This window comes from Gorilla gorilla, chromosome 12 (assembly GCF_029281585.2).
Source record: "Gorilla gorilla gorilla isolate KB3781 chromosome 12, NHGRI_mGorGor1-v2.1_pri, whole genome shotgun sequence".
Taxonomy (NCBI): Eukaryota; Metazoa; Chordata; class Mammalia; order Primates; family Hominidae; genus Gorilla; species Gorilla gorilla.
The window spans coordinates 33,633,647-33,655,049 of NC_073236.2; the positions used below are offsets into that span (position 1 = coordinate 33,633,647).

Below are 21,403 nucleotides of genomic sequence, written 5' to 3' on the forward strand. Positions count from 1 at the left end.
GTCACGTCACATCATGCTGTATCCAGAATTGGTGAGTTCTCGGTCTCACTGACTTCAAGAACGAAGCCATGGCCCCTGCCGGTGAGTGTTACAGTTCTTAAAGACAGTATGGCAAGAGTTTGTTCCTTCAGATGTTCAAATGTGTACGGAGCTTCTTCCTTCTAGTGGGTTCATGGTCTCACTAACTTCCGGAGTGAAGCTGCAGACCTTGAGGTGAGTGTTACAGCTCATAAACATGGCGTGGACCCAAACAGTGAACAACAGCAAGACTTATTTTAAATAACAAAAAGAACAATGCTACCACACTGTGGTGAGGAACCCTAGTAGGTTGCGCCTGCCAGCTCAGGTGGCCTGCTTTTATTCCTTCTCTGGCCACACCCACATCCTGCTGATTGGTCCATTTTACAGAGAGCTGATTGGTCCATTTTACAGAGAGCTGATTGGTCCATTTTACAGAGAGTTGATTGGTCCATTTTGACAGAGTGCTGATTGGTGCTTTTACAATCCTTTAGCTAGACAGAAAAGTTCTCTGTGTCCCCACCTGATTAGCTAGACAGAGAGCCCTGATTGGTGTGTTTACAAAGCTTTAGCTAGACACAGAGTGCTGATTGGTGCATCTACAATCCTTTAGCTAGACAGAAAAGTTCTCCAAGTCCCCACCTATCCCAGAAGCCCAGCTGGCTTCACCTCTCACTGGCACTTGCCGCTGGACTTTGTGGCACCTAGCCCGGGCACTCTGGCATCCCAGAGGGATCTCGTCCCAGACAATCTAGAGGAAAAGAGGGGAAGCGAGAAAGAGACACAGACCTACTAACGTGGCCAACGATCCCGCGAAAAGGGAACAGGGGTCCCACGCACGGGATTCAGCCTCCTATCAAGCCCAGCAGGCTCCGACGGGCTGCGCTGAGTGCGGGACTTGCCGAACCCTCGCTAGGCCGCGAGAGATGCGCGCAGTCCAGGCTCCTGCTGGCTCGTCTCTCTTCACACTTCCCCTTCAGCAGAGGTAGCCAGCTCTGGCCTAGGCCAGCCCCAGAGGGGGGCCCTCATAGCGCAGCGGCGGGCTGAAGGGCTCCTGGAGCCCGGCCAGAGCGGACACCGAGGCTGAGGAGGCACCCAGGGCGAGCGAGGGCTGCTAGCATGTTGTCATCTCTCAATGCCACTAAAGAGTTTATTATAATACCTAACACAGAATAAAAAATAAATATCTGCTGTAATATTAAAATATTAATAAAAATAATATTTACCACATAATTTACCACTTTCACTCCATCTCATCACTGAATAATCTATAACTTTACTGCAACAACAAGCCCAATCCACCTTCACTTTCTTTCTCAGGAGATGACTTTGCATCTCATCTTGTCAATAAAATGGAGTTTATGTAATCTTTTACATTTAGGCTCAAAGCCATTTTTTTCATAACCTTAATAGCACCCTTCATCACCGCATTTCAACTGTTTACACAAAACACAATTTAAAGTTTTTTATGGCTTGGCATGGCAGCTCATGCCTGTGATCCCAGCACTTTGGAAGGTCGTGGCAGGAAGATTGCTTGAGGTTTGAGACCAGCCTAGGCAACACAGCAACACCCCATCGCTACAAAATATATATGTATATATAAGCCATACGTGGTGGCTCACACCTGTAATCTTAGCTACTCACAAGGCTGAGGTGGGAGGACCCCTTCAGTCTGGGAGTTTAAGGCTAAAATAAGCTAAGATTGCACCACAGTACTCCAGCCTGGGTGACAGAATGAGACCTCATCTCAAAAAAAAAAAAAAAAAAGTTGTATGTGAATATATATTTACAAAAATGCCTGCTTTGTTCTAGACATGGATTGTTGTGCTCTGGATATATGAAGTTCTTAATATTCTCCTTACATAAGAATAAAAGAATTAATATAAACAAATATTTTTCTGTAATAGAATTAGGAAATTTTCCCAAAATATGGCTAGCATAATATGATAGAAAATATTAAAGGATAATGTCAAAAACGTAAGAAGATTAGTGTCAAGATTCACATGCTAATGAACTTTCATTATTTATATATTTGAAACAATTGTATCTTATTTTTATTCTATAAGGTTGATTTTGAAATTTTCTGAGGATGGCCAACATGTACCAGGAAAATACGAAGATTCTTAGTGATAAGAAAATATGAAAAAGGACTTACAATGATGGAGACTGTTAGGAATTAAATTGACATACATATTAAGCTACTCACAAAGAATAAAATGATTTCCATCTCATTTACTGTAGAAATATACAAAACAGACATCATAAAGAGGAATACAGATGATAGTGCATATTTTTATAATAAATTGAGAAACCTACGTTAAAACAAAAAAAGGAAAGAAAATATCTTGGATTATAAACAAGGGATCAATTATGACTAATATGTAAAGAATTTGTATCATCTGTAATTTATTCAATCTCATAAACCTGACGGTACATTTCTCACAGATACCCAGTATCAGCAAAAACCTCTCATGGGATCAGTTAGGGCACAGGCTAATTTACTCTAATAAAGATCCCAATTTTAAGTAAATGGGGGCTATTTTTTTCATCTACTTATCTAAATAGAGGAGGTAATAAAAAAAACGACTGTTGCTTTCAACAACTGGATTTCATCTCTATTTGCAAGAAAGTGAAATTTGTTGCCATCTCCCGTTCAGCGAGGAAACTGAAAAAACATCCTGAGCAAGAGGACCTGAATGTAAGGAAATGACGTGGTGCTTTCTACAATACTTCTGTTCCCATCCTCTTCCTTCAAGCTTAGGCATGCAGCACACTGAGCTGCCAGATGTATCTGGAAATGCTGAATACATATTAAATTTTTATTTTTATTTCCTTTATTTTATTTTATTTATTTATTTATTTATTTATTTATTTTTTATTTATGTATTTATTTATTTATTTTGCCAGAGACAAGGTCTTGCTATGTTGCCCATGGTGGTCTCAAAGTCGTGAAATCTAGTAACCCTCCTACCTCAGTCGCCCAAAGCATTGGGATTAGAGGCATGTGCCACTGTGTCTGGCCTTTTCTTTTTCTTTCTTTTTTTTCTTTGATTTAGAAGAAAAAAAAATTCAATGACAGACAGAGCAGAAGAAATACCCAGAGCTTGTGTTCAATGAAAATCAGGTGATCCTTTACTAAAGAGTTGCTTTTAGTTCGAACCGGGAATGAGTATTCAGGAATAAGTAAACCCTGCTTTTCACCACTGTCGAGGTGTCCAGTGTTTCCCAATTCAGCAACTGGCTAACTAAGGATCATATGGCAAGAAGAATCTTATGTGTCTTTTAATCTCTTAAACTGATGGCTAAATCAAGGTGATTATCCAAATTATGAAAATACTTATCAGCAATGCTTCCTTATTCTTTCTGTCTGTACTACCTAGACTGCTTAGTTAACTTTCTCTCTTCTCCTCCCACACATTTTTTGTAGCACTTTACTAGGTAACAGGAAAAGCCTATCACCTTCTGAAATTTGTGTCTCTCCAAGTGATCTCACATTGTGGAATTTTACCTTCTGAGCTTTCAACCCAATTTTCCTTTCTGTTTCCACCTAAAGTTCCTGAGCGTTCTCTATTGACACTAAAATTTCCATAAGCAACAGCCATTACACTCTCAATTACCTTGTTACCAATTTTGTTTGTCATTTATTCAAAGAAAATTTTGTAGCTAATCTTATTTAGCTTAGATTTACTTGTACATACAGGTGGTATTAGCCACTAAGGACATTTAAGATATAGGTTGGTAAATTTTCTCAGCCATTAAACCAAAAATTTATTACATTCTTCTGTTTTGATAACTTCTATGTAATTATTATCACCTGGGACATTCCTAAAATTCAGAAATAAAATTAAGGTAAGACACTGGGAACCTTGCCAGTTATATCAGAAACCTAAGATTCCTTCTCACCTCCTGAAGAGGTTATTGATCCATTTGCCTTGTCACATTTTGGGGGGCAGAAGTAAAATTCTTCATAGAAATAAAATTAAAAACTGATGTGGAAACATAGTATGTGTGTAGTTCAAACCAGAGAAGTGATATGAAATTTAAGGAAGACTATACAAAATGAGAAGAGATCACAGTCTGTGATGAAATTCTGGGAAAGCCATAGCATAAAGATCACATCAAGGAATATGAGCCCAGGAAGGAACTAAGATGTGTTAACCATATACTTAAAAAAAGAAAATTACATGTTGGGAGGCTGAGGCGGGCAGATAACCTGAGGTCAGGAGTTCGAGACAAGCCTGGCCAACATAGTGAAACCCTGTCTCTACCAAAATTACAAAAATTAGCCAGACGTGGTGGGCATCTGTAATCCCAGCTACTTGAGACACGGGGCTGGAGACTTGCTTGAACCCAGAAGGTGCAGGCTGCAGTGAGCTGAGATTATGCCACTGCACTTCACCCTGGGGGCCAGAGTACGACTCTGTCTCAAAAGAAAAGAAAAGAAAGGAAAATTATTTGTGGCAAAATAAAGCAAATGCATAATAGTAGCATACAGAGAGTTATTGTCTTGTGTTCTCAATTTAGCCAGCGTAATTTAATTTATCATTTCAACTAACTATAGCTGATGATGCTGCAGACTCAGAGAGGAATGTCTACCCGGGTATCCTCCTGTGAGCTTTCCTTTGACTCATTGCTAGTAACAAAAAATTCAAGATTATGTAAAATAAGGTTACTGTTATTAGACAATAAAAATTCTACTGCCTTCAAACCAGAAAATGTTATTTCTGTTCTCAGTTCAACTCCTGATGTGTGTGTGTGTGTGATTTTGGCCAGATTTTCTCATATCTCTTTGGGTTTCTCATTGTATATTTGAAGATATGAAAAGACAAAATTTTGCAAATTTAGCTAAATGATCAAATTGGCTTCTATCTGTGATTCAAAAATCAGGAAATATCTCATCCAAAAATAGAGAGTTTCTGTGCTGGGTATGGGACAAGAGCCAGTTTTTGTAAGGTTTCTTGAACAGGAACAAAGAAACAAAATAATACAACAAACGAAATGGTTAACATCAGGTTACTCTTCTTGCATAGATGAAAGAATAGAGGACTTCCTTACCATGCTGGCTAAAGCTGGCCTGTTTTGGCATTTGGCTATTATGCATCCGTCCTGATTTTTTACTAAGTCAGGTAAACAATGTAATTAAAAACTCAGGGATGCAGAACTTTAGCAAGAATAGCTGCATTTTGATTTGGTCTGTTGGGGCATAGTCCAGATAAATGGCATTTTTAAAAATTTGAATTAACAGAATGTTTTTACATTTATCTCACATTTCTATAGTATTTTAGGATTTAATTTTCTATCCTTGATATTCATCTGAGGTTTCCTTAAAATGTCTGAGGACAGTCACCTAATACATACTGGAATTTTATACTTCTAACTTTCTAACTTTTAGGAACACACATAACCTTATTTTATAGGGGGAGCTTAAATTCATTATTTTATTACTTGAAAATTTCAGAAAGAAAATATCTTTCTGAATTTTCTGGGAAGTAGGCAGAATAATCTGGGAGATAGGCAGAAAATCTAGAGACAACTGAGAGAAGAGGGCAATATAATCACAATGTGGAAAAGAGATCAGTGGCAATTTTTTCTTTTAATCCAATCTTGGAAACAGATCATTTATTCACTCACCCATTCTTTAATCCCAGCCACTTGGAATTCCCTTGTGAGTCTCTTCCCTCACCTGTAGTTTATTTCCAAACATATTCGGGAAACATGCACAGAGAACACTACATTACCCTAATCCTATTAATAAAACAATCACTTTAATAGGAAGGAAGAAGCCTGTAAGAATCAAAAAGGATGATCAAGACAAATTTCTGTGATTTTTTTGGTAGCATCGTGCATGGAGGATCCACATGGTTTCCACAGAGCTGGAGTCATTCAGGAAAGCTTCTTATATCGAGAGTGGTCCAGAAGAATTCTACCAAAGATTTAGGAAGTGTTTTTCTGCAACTCACATCTTCATAAGTATGAAGGGTAAAGATTCTCAGAATACAGTTCATGGATATCTGATTCTTAACAGGTAAGACAGATACTGTCCAAGAGCATTTCCAACAGGATAATATTGAGTAGTGTATCCTTCCATGCACCTGGAAAGCCAGGAATTAGAGAAACGTATGAAGATGAGAAAGCAGTGCCATCTGCTATTGTTGCAGTGATGGTACAAGCTCCAGCTTACCAAACTATCAGTGGGCAGCACACTGCCATTACTCAGTGAGGAGCTTTAGAACTAACTAGTAATGATACTCTTGGTGCACAGGGACTGCAGAAAAGATAATGGACTAGAGGAGCCACTCTATTGCTGGTGACGTACACAGTGCACTATCTAGAGACCACTGATGGGTAGAGAATGCTAGCAGCCAGTAACCAGGTTGTGGTACCAGCTGTCACAGAAAATGTGCCATCATCCCAGATTGGCATCCTCTATCAGCATTGTGCCTGGAGCTGGTAGGGCATCTTTCCGAGGTCCAACTGCTCAGCTTTTCAAAAGGCAGTGGAGAAGAGAGAGAGGCTGGCCCGAAAAGAAACAATGAAGCATCATGAGAATATTGTAGAAAGTATAAGGAAAATGGGAACAATTTAGAAAAGAAAATGCAGAACTTGGAAAAGCAAACAACTCTTTCGTTAAGGACATAAATTCACTTAAGAGGTTTGTTATTGCAAAAAATAAAATAGATTATGTTTCAATGTATTTGTTGTGTTTATTTGCATGGCAAGTTTCCTGACATTAGCTTTATTGAAAGAGCTATTTTTTTCCGAAGAAAAGCAGCAGGAGTATCTCAGATTAGTACTGAAAAGCAAGGATACCATAAGGAAGAGTTTGGACTATGATAGGAGCTTCACTTGAATGCTGAGTTATAAAATCTGGTCAGGTAGTGGTGTGGAAGATATTCTATAGGCAGAAAGAGGCAACAGCTAAGAGAGTAGAATAATTTCCATGGAAAGGAGCCTTGGTTGTTAGTCTAGGATACAAGTAACAGACAGAGAGATGGAAGGAAAAACAATATAGGAACATCTCCAGCCAAATATTTCAGGTATTACCATCTTATCCCTCCAAAGTACTTATCTAGGCCAGGCGCAGTGGCTCACGCCTGTAATCCCAGCACATTGAAAGGCTGAGAGCGGTGGATCACCTGAGGTCATCAGTTCAAGACCAGCCTGGCCAACTGGTGAAACCCCGTCTCTACTAGAAATAAAAATAAAAAATTAGCCGGGCGTGTTGGTGGGTGCCTGTAATCTCAGCCAAGTGGGAGGCTAAGGCAGGAGAATTGCTTGAACCCAGGTGGCGGAGGTTGCAGTGAGCCGAGATCATGCCAGGGCACTCCAGCCTGGGGAACAGGGCAAGAGTCCATCTCACAAGCAAACAAACAAACAAACGAAAAACCAACTTGTCTAATGCGGTCCCGTCTTCTCCAACCCAGAGTGTGTGAGGCGTGGATTCCTTATTTGGTCCTAAGCATTTGGCTGCATGGCTGAGACAGCTCTTCCTCTCAGTTGTGCTCTATGTCCTTGTTTCTCTGCTGTGATATCAATTGTGGGTGTCAGTGTGAGTGCGGACTTTCATGATTGACACGGGTGGCACTTTGTGGTATGTGTGACGGCAGATCCTCATCAGGACACAGATTCAGAGTTAGTTTCTCAGAAAATGAAGATCTCAGAGGGAAGAGCTGTGCCTAAACTAGCCCCGTAAAATTTGAGAATCAGTCAATTACTCTGCAGAAAAAGAAACACGCCTAAAATTTCACATGGAATTGTCTTCATTGACAAGTTTCTTGCCATATTTTAGTTTAGAAACTGTACATATGAGTAGGTGACTATGAAGTAATGGCAACAGTAACAACAAGTTGATAGTATTCCTAAATATAGAAAACAGCATTTTGCCTTTGTGGAAATAGAAGAGAGGACATTTGCACAGAGGAGTGCCAAGCACCATCTGATGAGGGATGGGTACCAAGATTGGAAATGGTTACAAGGAAATATATAAATAGCAATAGATAATAACCACTTTTAATTTAATTTATTTACCAATCCCCCAATTTAGTGAGGTGTACTTTGCGTGTAAGATCTAGTTTTGTGATTCTTATTGTTGAAATCAAAGAAAGTAAATGGTTTTATATCTGAATTGATGAAAACTCGAGCAGTTGCAGCTAACTTGAATTTGGTAAATATATCCAGAACCTGAACTGATTCTGTTAAAGCAGGAGGTCATATTGGAGAGGTCACTATAGACTCTGTATACAATCTGGATGGATGTTTTGGGGCCAAATTTTGTATTTCTCAAAAAGCAAAGTGGCCTCAATTAACATCAGAGGATCTGAACATATCTGCTCTGCCTTTTGTCCTGTGTGAGATGTTGTGAAGTGGAACAAGGAAGAAAGAAAGAGCACAGCCATGAGCTACCATGGTAAGTAGCGGCCCTGAAACCAGAGTTCTCCAGCACAGGGCTGGTCCTCAACAATGAAATACTAGCTAATACTGGGTGTCTAATTTGCAAGAAGACCAACATACAAAGAAAGAGCCTTTTTACTAAGCATTAGGGGTTATGACAGAAATAAACTTTTTTCTAGAAATGATGAGACAGACACTAACCACCAAAATTACTCATGCAGGGAATATTGCCATAATAACCAACGAATGCATGTTTTACATGTTGGGAAGAGTTTTCTTAGGACTTCTTAATTTTCTTAGGACTAGCACCAGAAAAAAGCAAAAACATCTGGAAAAGACTGAATAAAAATTCCTTTCAAGGCCAGACATAGTGCCTTATGCCTTTAATCCCAGCACTTTGGGAGGCTGAGGTAGGAGGAAGGCTTGAATCCAGGAGTTCAAGATGAGCCTGGACAACACTGAGACACTCCATTTCTATAAAAATATTTTTTTAAAAAAATTATCCAGGCATGGTGGCACACATCTTTGGTTCCAGCTACTTAGGAGGCTGAGGCGGGAGGATCACTTGAGCCCAGGAGTTTGATGCTGCAGTGAACCATGATTGTTCCACTGCATTCCATTCTGGGCAACAGAGCTAGAGCTTTTCTCAACACCAACTAACAAACAAAAAAAGGTATTTTATTTCACTACAATATTTTATTTGTATATATTTACACGTGCACATATATGTGTGTGTGTTGATATATTTTAGAGTAGAAGACAAACTTTAAGTCACTAGATGGATGACAGTTTGAGCTTACATCCCCAAACTGTAGCATGTGTTAGAATTATCCCCAGGGCTTGCTTTCTAGATATTTCTAAACCCCATCATATAAAGCTTATTGTAACTACAGACATCTAAATAATTATTTATGTTAGCTCTATAAGAGATGCATATCTGAGAGTATATTCTTACGGAAGCAAAGATTTCATTTTCAGTAGAAACTTATGCTCATTAACAAATGGCCATAAAATGTTTTTTTAAAAGATGATAATTTTAGAAATAATATCAGCAAGCTTCTACCATTAAAATCTCCAAGGGGTTTAGTCCTTTTGATATTTTTCTGAACATGTTCTTGTCTATATCCACCTTTGTCTATATTTTTTTTTAAATTTTCTAAAATAAGTCATATTTATTTATTGTATTTTAAAGCTCAAAATATATTTAAACATTTTATTAATTTAGGCTCTTTTAAATAATATCTTGTTATTTGATATGTTCAGTTAATTACTAGTTGGTAAGTTTAGATATAAAGTTTTTAAATGGCAGAAGTCTATTTTATAAATTATGAAGCCTGAGGTTGTCAAACCCTAATTTGATCAATGCACAATTTATACATGTATCAAAATATTATATTGTATGTCATACATATGTGCAATTTTTATGTATTGATTAAAAAAATTTAAAAATTATTCAAATAAGTTATTTAAATAAAGGTTTTTTTGATTAGTTTGAATTTGGTAAAAATGCTTTAAATAAAATCACCTGAATATTTTTTATGCACAGTACCTATTTCATTTCCCTGAGTTTAAAATTAAATCAGCCATAGGTGCCAGACATTGAGGCTCTACTTGTCTTTTTCCAAAACCATCCATCATGGTCATTAGCATTTTGATCTTCAAATCTAAAGACTGGTAGAAATTGGTCAGTACTGAAGGGATTTACATGTCGATGAGCCAGGTGAGATGGTAGCAGATCCTAGATTTCAGTGAAGAAAGGGCAGAAATTATCGAAGAATGGAATGATGTATTCAAATATCATATAAAAATACTATCAGATGTGGGAGCAGAAATGAAAGTAGACTTGGGGCCCCAGAAAATCAAACATGAATTTGCCACATGGGTGTTGTTTAATAATCAATGACAAAAGCCAGGCATGGTGGCTCACACCTGTGATTCCAGCACTTTGGGAGGCCAAGGCGGGCGGATCACCAGAGGTCAGGAGTCCGAGACCAGCCTGGCCAACATGGTGAAACCCTGTCTCTACTAAAACTACAAAATCAGCCAGGCCTGGTGGCACATGCCTGTAATCTGAACAACTCGGGAGGCTGAGACAGGAGAATCCCTTGAACCTGGGAGGCAGAGGTTGCGGTGAGCCGAGATCATGCCATTGCACTCCAGCCTGGATGACAGAGGGTGACTCCCTCTCAAAATAAATAAATAAATAAATAAATAAATAAATGACAAGATAAACCAGCACTAACCACAACTAGAGGGTGTTTGTAGAGGGCTATTTACAGAGATTAGAAATTGAGTTGATGTAAACAATGGTAGAAGGGTAAATCCTTTCATTGGTCCTCTGTACTGCAGAAACCTAATAAGGGAGGGGCTTTAAGGATCCTATAATACATTGGCCTCCAAAAAGCAAGGCTTATTATTTGTAGAGGCATTTGGAATTTGCTAGACTGTGGAAATCTCAGATAATAACATCTGTTATCCAGAAAGCCCAGAGGACACCCAACTCCTGAGCCAAATGCATGAATTTTCCTGCAAGCACTGTTCAGACCAGTTATAGAATATTCAGGTGAGTATTTCCTTTAATTTATTTTTGTTTATAAAAATTGTGAACTTCTGCATGGAAAGTCCTGGATATTTTACAGTTTTATCTATAGCATGACATCTAGAATTTAATTGGAAACATTTATTGTAGAATATGAAAAGTTCTATGTTGTCCGTAACTTCAGGTTGCTTGCAGCCTTGGTTGTCTGCAAAGTTTTCAAAGTGCTCAAAGGCACTTTTTTATTTTCCTAATATTCCACTGAAGTTTTTATTTATGTAATAGTATTCTTAATTTACAAAATCTATTTTGTTGTTTGAATGTTCTTTTCAAAGCCCCTTGTTATTTTTTGATATTTTTACTCTATAAAATAGAAAACATGACTTTGTGAAGGTTATACACTTTTATTTATTAATTTATTTTTATTTTTTACTTTTTTTGTCATAAAAATTTAAAAAAATTGATAAAAATTAAAAATTAAGAATTCATACAGCTTCACAAAGTCACAGGAGTCCACACATTATGCTTAAGATCAAAACTTACCCTCAAATGGTTCAAGGATAAAAGGATGTCTTAAACTTCTAAGTATTTTACAAGTGATGATGATAAAAAATAAAAAGTAAACAAATAAAAGATGTATTCTAACACAGAAAAGGGGGCAATCACATACAGTTGACAAGGTTAATTTTTTTGAGATAGGGTCTCACTCTGTTGCCTAGTCTGAAGTGCACTGATACAATCAAGGCTCACTGAAGTCTTGCCCTCCTGTGCCCAAGCCATCCTCTCATCTCAGCCTCCAGAGTGGCTGGGACTACAGGCACTACAAGTGTGGGTCTGGCTAAATTTTTGTTTTTCTAGAGATGGGGTCTCTCTATATTGCCCAGGCTGGTCTCAAACTCCTGAGCTCAAGCAATCTTCCTGCTTCAGCATCCCAAAGTGTTGAAATTACAGGCGTGAGCCACCGTGCCTGGCCCTGTATAAATTCTTAGTTTTTCCCAGCTTCTTTCTTTCTTTTTTTAAGAGACAGGGATTTCTCACTTGTTGCCCAGGCTTATCTTGAACTCCTGAGTTCAAGTGATCCTCCCATCTTAGGCTCCTAAAGTGCTGGGATTACAGGCATGAGCCTCCACACCTGGTTGCAGTTTCATCATGGAAGTAATAGAACAGCAAGCATAAAATGACCTCATAGAGATTCAAGGAGAAAAATAAGATATTAATAATAAGTGTAAAACATTTGCGTATTGGTTTGCTGGGGCTGCTGTAATAAACTATCACAGATGAAACAATAATTTGCTCTCTCACATACTGAAAGCCTAAAATTTAAAATCAACATGTTGACAGAGTTGGTTCCCATTGGGGATTCTGAGTAGAAATCCAGCCCCTCCCTGTCTGCTGGTTTCTGATGGCTGATGGGAACATTTAGCTTTCATTGGCTTGTGGCAGCATAGCTCCAGTGAGCTCTGTCTCTGCCTCTGTCTCCACATGGCTGTCGATGTGTCTCAGATCTTCCTTTGATTTCTTCTATAATGATACGAGTCATTGGACTTAGGTCCCACCCTAAACCCAGACTAATCTCATTAGGAGATTACCAAGGTAATTACATCTGCAAAGATCCTATTTTCAAAAGGTCATATTCACAGGTTTCAGGGGTTAGGACTTAGACACATATTTTGGGGGGCCACGCTCTTTAACTGGCAGTTTGAAAAAATGTCTGGCTCATAAAAGAGCCACATAACAACAAAAACACAACTGTATTTTTGTTTTCACTGCTTTATACACATCATCCTAACATTTACAATTGGGAAGACAGTACTTCTTTTCCTAAATTCAGATTCTGAGTATTCCACATCTCTTTTCTAGCATCAAGTCTATGTGACTTCCCCTTTTTCTGAGTTAGAATACATCTTATATTTATTTACGTATTTTTATAATCATCACTTACAATATATTTGGAAGTTTGACATCTTTTTATCCCTGAACCATTTCAGAGTATGTTTTGATCTTAAACACAAAGTATGAAATCAAATATTTTTTAATTTTTTAATTTTCCTTTGTGAATGTTACTTTTGTCTTAATTACTCTCCTGTTATATTATTACGTTTATTTTTATTTTTTTAGGACACTAATGAACTGACTTTTTTCAGATTTTTGAGGTTAAAAATTCAATAACTTTCAAGTTTACCCTCTTCTAAGTTTTTCACAGTTTATTTTAATGCTTTTTTATAAATTTTAATTTTTTATTTATATATTCATTTATTATGAACAATTTTCCTAAAGTCTTTTTCACTAATAAATTTGATATATGGCTATTCTTTATCTTCTACCTCAAATATGGACTTGAATTATTATCCAGTATTTTAAAACATTTTTATCTCTATATTAAGGAATTTGTGTTTTGAGGCATGTGATATTATAACATTCTTCACACTTCTAGTGAATTTTTAACGTCATTCAAAGGCTACATCCTTCTATACTCTACTGAGAATTAAAAATACTTCTCAAAAATATTCTCACATATTCTGAAACTCATTCTCAGAATTTCAACCTCCACTGGCATCTTAACTCTGTTCTCTTTCCCTTCTAATGCATATTTTCCCCTGAAGTCCCCATGTTACACTCCTTATGCACCCTCTATTTAAGATCTGGTTTAATTTAATGTTGTATGTATTTGTACACAATTTTACTGAAGTTAGGCTTTGTCTTAGAATAGAAGATTATCCTAAAAAGACTAGTGAAAGAGTTATGAGAATTTGGAGAATTAGTTGGGAAATCATGTCCCAGAGGAATTACTTTAGGCAAAACAAAATTGGTAAAAGAAAAAATAAATAAATAAAATAAGCAGTAGTTATCGGATCTGCCATGTTTTCAAGTTCTATAATGGAAAATGCCAGGTATTTTGGAGGCACTTTCCGGAGGAAGCCAAACTTTCACTGAGGCTTAAAGATGACGAACAGTTAACCAGATAAAATTGAAATGTTTTATAATTGTCATTAAATCCTTGATATTTAAAAGGAGAAGCGGTACGGTTCGCTAGAAAGCATTCATTCCCATGCATGGGTCCTGGAGAATCTTTAATTCAGTCTTTTATCACAGGTTCACATTCCCTCATAAAAAGGTAACAGTTGGATGCATGTCTGGAGGAGCTCTTGGGCTTGTCCTGTTGCATCTTTAACTCCTCATCTGCACCTTTAGCTATGGCTATTTGGGCTGTGCTTAGAAAATGGCCATACTCAGGGCACTGTAGAATGAACAGTCTTTCCCGTTTAGGCATTTCTCCTTCCACTTTAACTCTTGACTCTGTCTTCAGGGCATTTCTGTTCTATTAAGCTTCTTAAGTGGTGAGTGGTCTGGTGTTTGCCTTATGCAACTCAATTTAAGATCGGTTCGTGTGAGATCTGGCAGAAAGAAGGCTGGGGTGGGGTGCGGAGATATTGAATATTGCTCATGTGGCATATGAAAGGCAAATATGGATTTTCATTCAGAAATGGGCTATATTTTATTTATATCCTTAAGAGCAAATTAATTATACAAGGGATATATGGCAAATAGGGTGTAATTTTTTTCATTAATCCCAATGAAGCAGAGTAACTTTCTTTTCTTTCTCCTCAGAAATACAGAATCATACATACTGCAGGACTTCCAGAAAGAAATCATCCACTGACTCTTAAAAGTAAGGAACTCTGTGTTCTTACTCTGGTGTTTGCATAACCGGGATCTTATAAGTAAGCCAAAGACATCAAAATGGCTTTGCCTAGAAGCCAAGGCCATTGGTCCAACGCAGACATCTTGAGGTTACTGGAATGCATGGAGAATAATCTCCCATCTGATGACAACGGCACGTTCAGCTCAACTCAGTCACACATGGACTGGGGAAAAGTAGCTTTTAAAAACTTTTCTGGTGAAATGTGCAGACTCAAATGGTTAGAGATTTCTTGCAGCTTGAGAAAATTCAGCACTTTGAAAAAATTAGTCCTGGAAGCTAAGAAATGTGTTAAAAATACAAACAAAAGCCAAAAAGGCAGGAACCATCCAGACTTTCCAAAGAGGCCCCTTACTGCTTATATCCGCTTCTTCAAGGAGAATTGGCCCCAGTACTCCCAAATGTACCCTGGGATGAGAAGCCAGGAACTGACCAAAATCCTGTCAAAGAAATACAAGGAGCTCCCAGAGCAGATGAAACAGAAATATATTCAGGATTTCCAGAAGGAAAAGCAAGAATTTGAGGAAAAACTTGTTCGATTCAGGGAAGAGCACCCTGATTTAGACCAGAAGGGCAAGAAATCTGATATCTCCAAGAGGATTCAAACCAAAGTGCAAAAGAAAGTTCAGAAAAATATTGAAGAAGTGAGGTCTCTTCCAAAAACGGGTGGATTATTCAAGAAGGTAAAATTTCACGGAGAGCCTCAGAAACCCCCCATGAATGGATACCACAAGTTTCACCAAGATTCCTGGTCAAGTAAGGAGCTGCAACATTTGTCCCTGAGGGAGCGCATGGTAGAGATTGGCAGACGCTGGCAGCGCATCCCGCAGAGCCAGAAGGATCATTACAAGAGCCAGGCTGAGTTGCTGCAGAAGGAATACAAAGTGAAATTGGATCTCTGGCTCAAGACTTTGTCACCTGAAGATTATGCTGCATACAAAGAATCGACCTATGCTAAGGGTAAGAATATGGCGATGATGGGAGGCCCGGCCCCCAGCTTGAGACAAACAGATCCGCAGTCCTCATCAGCAAAGGGTCTGCAAGAAGGGTTTGGGGAGGGGCAGGGGCTCCAGGCTGCAGAAACAGATGCATCACAGACTATTTGGGTAAACTGTCATGTCTCCATGGAACCAGAAGAGAACAGGAAGAAAGATGGCGAAGAGGAAGAAAGCAGTAACTCTTTAGACTGCAGCAGTGGGGAAGACATGGAAGTTGATGTCTGAGGGCAGTGACTCTAGTGCAGCTTCCTCAGAGGACTTCTAACTGGGACTCCACCTGACTCAGACTCTGCCTGACTCAGACTCCAGGGTCAGGCAGAGTTTCTCCGCAAAAGCCCATTCATGCCATCCGTGTCAAGGAAAAGGGACTCTCCTTCTGCCTCTTTTTACTTCTTTGCGCTTTTTTTCTCTTTTCTTCCTTCCCCGCTCTCCTCCTCTACACAAAGTAGGACAGGTTGGAAAGAAGCAACTTGGTGCAGCACCCTCTTACATCAGGATTACAAACCTGGGAGGGACTCTTTGCGGAGAATAAATATAAGTTTGAGCCAATACCAACCTTACCCTTAAAAAACAGACAAATATCATCCCTTTCCCAGTGAATTTTGTGCAATTAAAGCTTCTGGAATGAAGCGATGATTAGGTGTAGGGTACACACTGTATTAGACTGAATATTTCTGAAGCAAGAAGCTTTGCTTTACTCATTTTTCTTCTGCTAAAGGCAGTAAGAAGACACCCGTGAGCCTGGGACCCCGACCTTCCCTGTGGAAATGTTTTTCAGGACTCCTGCACTTAGTCTAGGCTTGGGGATATTTGATGAAAGGTGGGGTAGGTGTCTGAAGAAAATTGTTGTACTCTTGATATCTCACTCCTCCACTCCCTGAAGTAAGGAGTTGGTCACTCGCATGCCTGGGAGAGGCGGCAATATTTCTCTATATATGTCTGACTCTTAGCTTTCATTGAGACTTTTCTTTCTCATTTCCAAAAAAAAAAATGAAACTACAAAATAAAAACTTGCCTATTTCATCGGAATGAGCTCCTCCACAGAATCCCTTATGACATTGGGTACAGTATCTCTAAGTGCCATCTGCATATATTCTTGAAGCTCCAAATATTTTCTGCTGACTCAGGTGCAAGTGAATCTCACCTTAAGCCCTCAAGATTGATAGAAAGATGCACAGAAAGACACATATAGATAAATACACTATTCTGTTTCACTATCTGCTCTATGAATTCATGCACCAATATAACATTGTTTTAATTTTTTTTGGTTTACTAATATGTTTGAAAATCAACCTAAGGTTAGTGCCTTCTCAGTATACCTTCATTCTCTTAAACATTTCTGGCTATTTTCATATTTTGTTCTCATGAATATAAGCATCACAGAAGTAGATGTATACTTTTTATATGAAAACCATTGACTATCATGTGTTTATTTTGTCCCTAGATATCCTAATAAATTTTTATTTATAAGTTTTTTCTAGGTAAATAAGTTTCAGAAAATAATGAAAATATTTACCATTTTATACCTCTAAATGTATCAGATTAAAGTATCCAGGAGACTGTTAAGCAATAATAAAGTAATATGTTCTTGGCTTGCTTCTGACTTTCAATCTAATGCTTACAGAATTTAAAATCATGAAAATTATGCTGATGTGTACATTTGAAATAAATTATAAAAAAAGAAAATTGCTATTTACTGTTATTATTATTTGGTTAACTTTATAATGTATATCGATTTTTAAAAATTTATTTTGTTAAATTTATCATATATTTATGTAATTTTTCCTTAGTGTATTAGTCATCATCCTTCAGAGAAACAGTAGCACCAACATAGAGAGAGAAACAGAGTGACAGAGAGAGAGATAGAATAATACAGAGAGGAGACAGAGAGGGACAGATACGGTGTCTTGTCGCCCAGGCTGCAGTGCAGTGGTGCGATCTGGGCTCACTGCAATATCCGCCTCCTAGATTCAAAAGATGCTCCTGCCTCAGCCTCCTAAGTAGCTGGAATTACAGACACCCGCCACCACGCCTGACTAATTTTTGTATTTTTAGTAAAGACAGGGCTTCGCCATGTTGGCCAGGCTGGTCTCGAACTCCTGACCTCAAGTGATCCGCCCACCCAGAAAGACCAATTTTATGATGAAGAATTGGCTCACAAAATTGTGGAGGCAAAGAATACCATGATCTGCAATCTGCAAGCTGATCAGTTAGGAAAGCCAGAGGTGTAATTCAATCTGAGTCTGAAGGCCTGGGGACCAGGGAAGCCAATGGTGTAAACCCCAGGTCAAGGGTAAGAGAAGATAAGATGAGATGTACTAGCTTAAGAAGTGAGGCAGGAACAAAAGGGTCAAACTCCTCTGTCATCTGCCCTTTGTTCTATTCAGGAGCTACTGGGGAGGGAAACCTACTTTACAGAGACCAGTTCAAGCTGACACATAAAATTTACTATCACACTTTCATTTTCTTACAGATTCTGGGGATTTAGGTATTTTCACCATTTTTTCATGAATTCTAGATGGCTGATGGGTTGAATTTATTTAGAAAATGTATTTGCATATTATGCCCCTTGTTTCGCTTCTTAACATCAAGTTTGCAAAATTAACTTTAAAGATCTGATTCTTTTTACTTCCAATTTAGAAGATACCATAATTCACATTTGCCACTAAGTGGTAGTAAGGCCTATAGCTCAGGCTAGATGGTGAGATGTACAAATGCAGTTGGGGCTTTACTTGTGATTTTAAATACAGCGTTTTAAAATTCATTCAGCATCTACTCTTTTTTAAGTCTTGCCCTCCTTATGTGTGACACACAGATGAAAGGTACAATTCTTGACTTCATGACACTCAGAGTTAAAGATGGTATTATTTGGTTTAAAAAGCACAAGTACTGACAAATAGAAACTGAACTTCTGAGTTTGCTATTATAATAAAATATCATTGGTTAAAATAATGATCTCTTTGCTTTTCTGTTACCTCATCTCTACATTCATGAAGTGGGAATAAAATTACAGTGAGATTAGGCCAGGCATGGTGGCTCATGCCTATAATCCTAGCACTTTGGGAGGCTGAGTGTGGCAGATCACTTGAGGTCAGGAGTTCGAGACCAGCCTGGCCAACATGGTGAATCCTCCTCTCTACTAAAAATACAAAAATTACCGGGGTGCAGTGACACTTGCCTGTAATCTCAGCTACTCAAGAGGCTGAGACAAGAGAATTGCTTGAGCCTTGGAGGCAGAGGGTGCAATGAGCCCAGATCATGCCACTGCGGGCCACTCTGGGTGACAGAGTGAGACTCCATCTCAAAACAAAAACAAAAACAAAAAAACAAAAAAATTACAGTGAGATTACGTATAGGTAAAGGTTACACTTAATGCTTATAAAGTACCTATCTCACAGTAGATTTACAGAAAATGTTAGGTTGATTTTCACATTATTTTCTCCTTTCTTCCTTTCATCATCCATATTTCTCCTTTATTTAATTCCAACAAAGCCTTTAAGTAATGCATATTACATAACAAGATATATCACATTCAATAAATAAAAATTCAATGAATGATATCTGTCTGCAATGCATAAAGACCTGCACCCTTGCTAGAATTTGATCCCAACTTTGACCTAAGTACCAGAAATTTTACAAAATAGTGTTGATTCTATGGGTGTGTGTATATGTATGTGTGTGTGTATATATGTATGTGTGTATGTATAGGTATACACACTACATATATATTTGTACATAATAATGGGAGATCCTCAAATGCAATGCAATTGATAGAAAGTACACTACAATTTTTTAAATGCAAAAATGTTTCTGCAGGGCAATTAAATCAAAATTTATCCTTGATAAAACAAGTATTAATTCAAAAAAGAAGTATTGGAAGTGGAAGTGACGTCCAGACAGAGGAAACAGCATACCAAAACACTCGAAGAGAAGAAGGCCATGATGCCTGTGGAGAAGCTACTTCTACAATTCTTTTGTTCTGGTCTTCTGTTACACACAGCTCATGGAACCTGCTAAACACATTGAGATCCAGTTTAGAGGCATTCCTTGTTTACACATTTTAAAAATTTGCACCTTAAAATTCTGAAAAGTTAGAAAGGTGCAGTATACTTACAGACCATTTCCAAACCTCTAAAGAAAAACAGTAAAATCTAGAATAACAAAATCAAAATTCATGAACAATATCTACAACAACACTGAGTGACAATGTACCCTACAAAAATCCCAAATATGAATAGTCACAGACAAATCAGGTGCAACAGCAATATCCATGAGGAATCAGAATCCTTTCAGGATGAAGCAGAGAGGGTGAACAGAACACATGTAGATTTGAGAACTCCCCAAGTCAGCAACAAGGATTCATTAGAAAGTGTGCAAGGTAATTAAAAAAGAGCTGCTGAAACTGAGTAGGGTGGGAGTTTGCACACATCAATAAGCAAGAGTGCAGGATAAGATAAAAAGAGGCTGGGACCATATGGCTTCTACAGCTCTTAAAATAACCAGCCCAAATTCTCTTCCAGGATCAAATTCCATACTGAGAAGAATATACTGGGAGTAAACTACATATTAAACCAGGCTGACACAATAGGATCAAAAAAAGCGAAGGCCCCGATAAAGTAAGTGGAGACAGAAGCAGAACAAGGACAGAGCAAAAAGTCGATGCTCTTATTATTGAATACCTTATGGAATCAACAGGAGAGCTCTAGAGTCAGGATGCTAGGAAAGCTATCTTGACCGATCTTTACCTTATAAAAGTTCAAGTTTCGTTCCATACAAATAGCATCAATAGGACATGCTTTTGTTGTTATTGTTCTTTGTTTCTTATTTAAGGAGAGGGCAGAGGGAAGAAAATGCCTTTCCAAAAATAGTACGCCTTGATATGACTGTTCATGAAGTAACAACTAGCGTTCTTAAAAGAACCTTAGTGCCAGGGATACAGTGAGCTTATACCCTTTGGCTGCAACCTTGACAGAAGTGTCTCTGGGCTGTCCTCTTGGTTTCCAGTCCAGCAGAAATCTCAGCCCCACCTCACTGGATCCAGCTCCATCACTGTGCCTGGCCACCTCCAGCTATTCCTGAAGGTCAATTTCTGCAGTATGTCCTGATCCTCTCCTACTCCAAGCACTGCTCCTGGTCCCTGCAGTATACCTCCAGGACCCTACCTAGAAGCCTTTTTGCCCATCCTTGCTCCAAAACACCTCATCCAGGAATGTATTATAAGCCCGGTGTGGTGGCTCACACCTGTAATCCCAGCACTTTTGGTGCCCCAGGCAGACAGATCACTTGAGGTAAGAAGTTCGAGATCAGCCTAGCCAACAAGGTGAAACCCCCTCTCTACTAAAAATACAAAGACTAGCAGAGTGTGGTGACGCATGCCTGTACTCCCAGCTACTTAGGAGGCAGAGGCATGCGAATAGCTTGAACCTGGGGGGCAAAATTTGAAGTGAGTGAGATAGCAGCACTGCACTCCAGCCTGAGCAACAGTGACGACGAGTGAGAAAGAAATACCATAGATAGAGCTAGAGGTACATAGCTATCTACATATCTATGTATCTATGTCTTTAGCTATATATAATATATATATGGATATTATACATATACATGAATATATGTGTTATATATTGTTTAATATGTAGTTTACTTCCAGTATCGTATATAATACATTACATATACATATATATTGCATATATGAGAGAGAGATCTGAAATGTATAGAATCCCTAATAACAAGCAGCTACCACCCCCATCTTTCACAATGGCT

At 38.3% G+C, this 21,403-nt stretch overlaps 1 protein-coding gene across 1 annotated transcript; it reads left to right on the plus strand.

The window, feature by feature from the left end:
* Window positions 1-13,829: 13,829 nt before the first annotated feature.
* LOC115933540 (putative upstream-binding factor 1-like protein 6) lies at window positions 13,830-15,868 on the plus strand. The gene is made up of 2 exons (XM_031008040.2): window positions 13,830-13,836; window positions 14,673-15,868. The coding sequence occupies exons 1-2, from the start codon at window positions 13,830-13,832 to the stop codon at window positions 15,866-15,868; spliced, it is 1,203 nt and encodes a 400-aa protein (XP_030863900.2).
* Window positions 15,869-21,403: the final 5,535 nt, after the last annotated feature.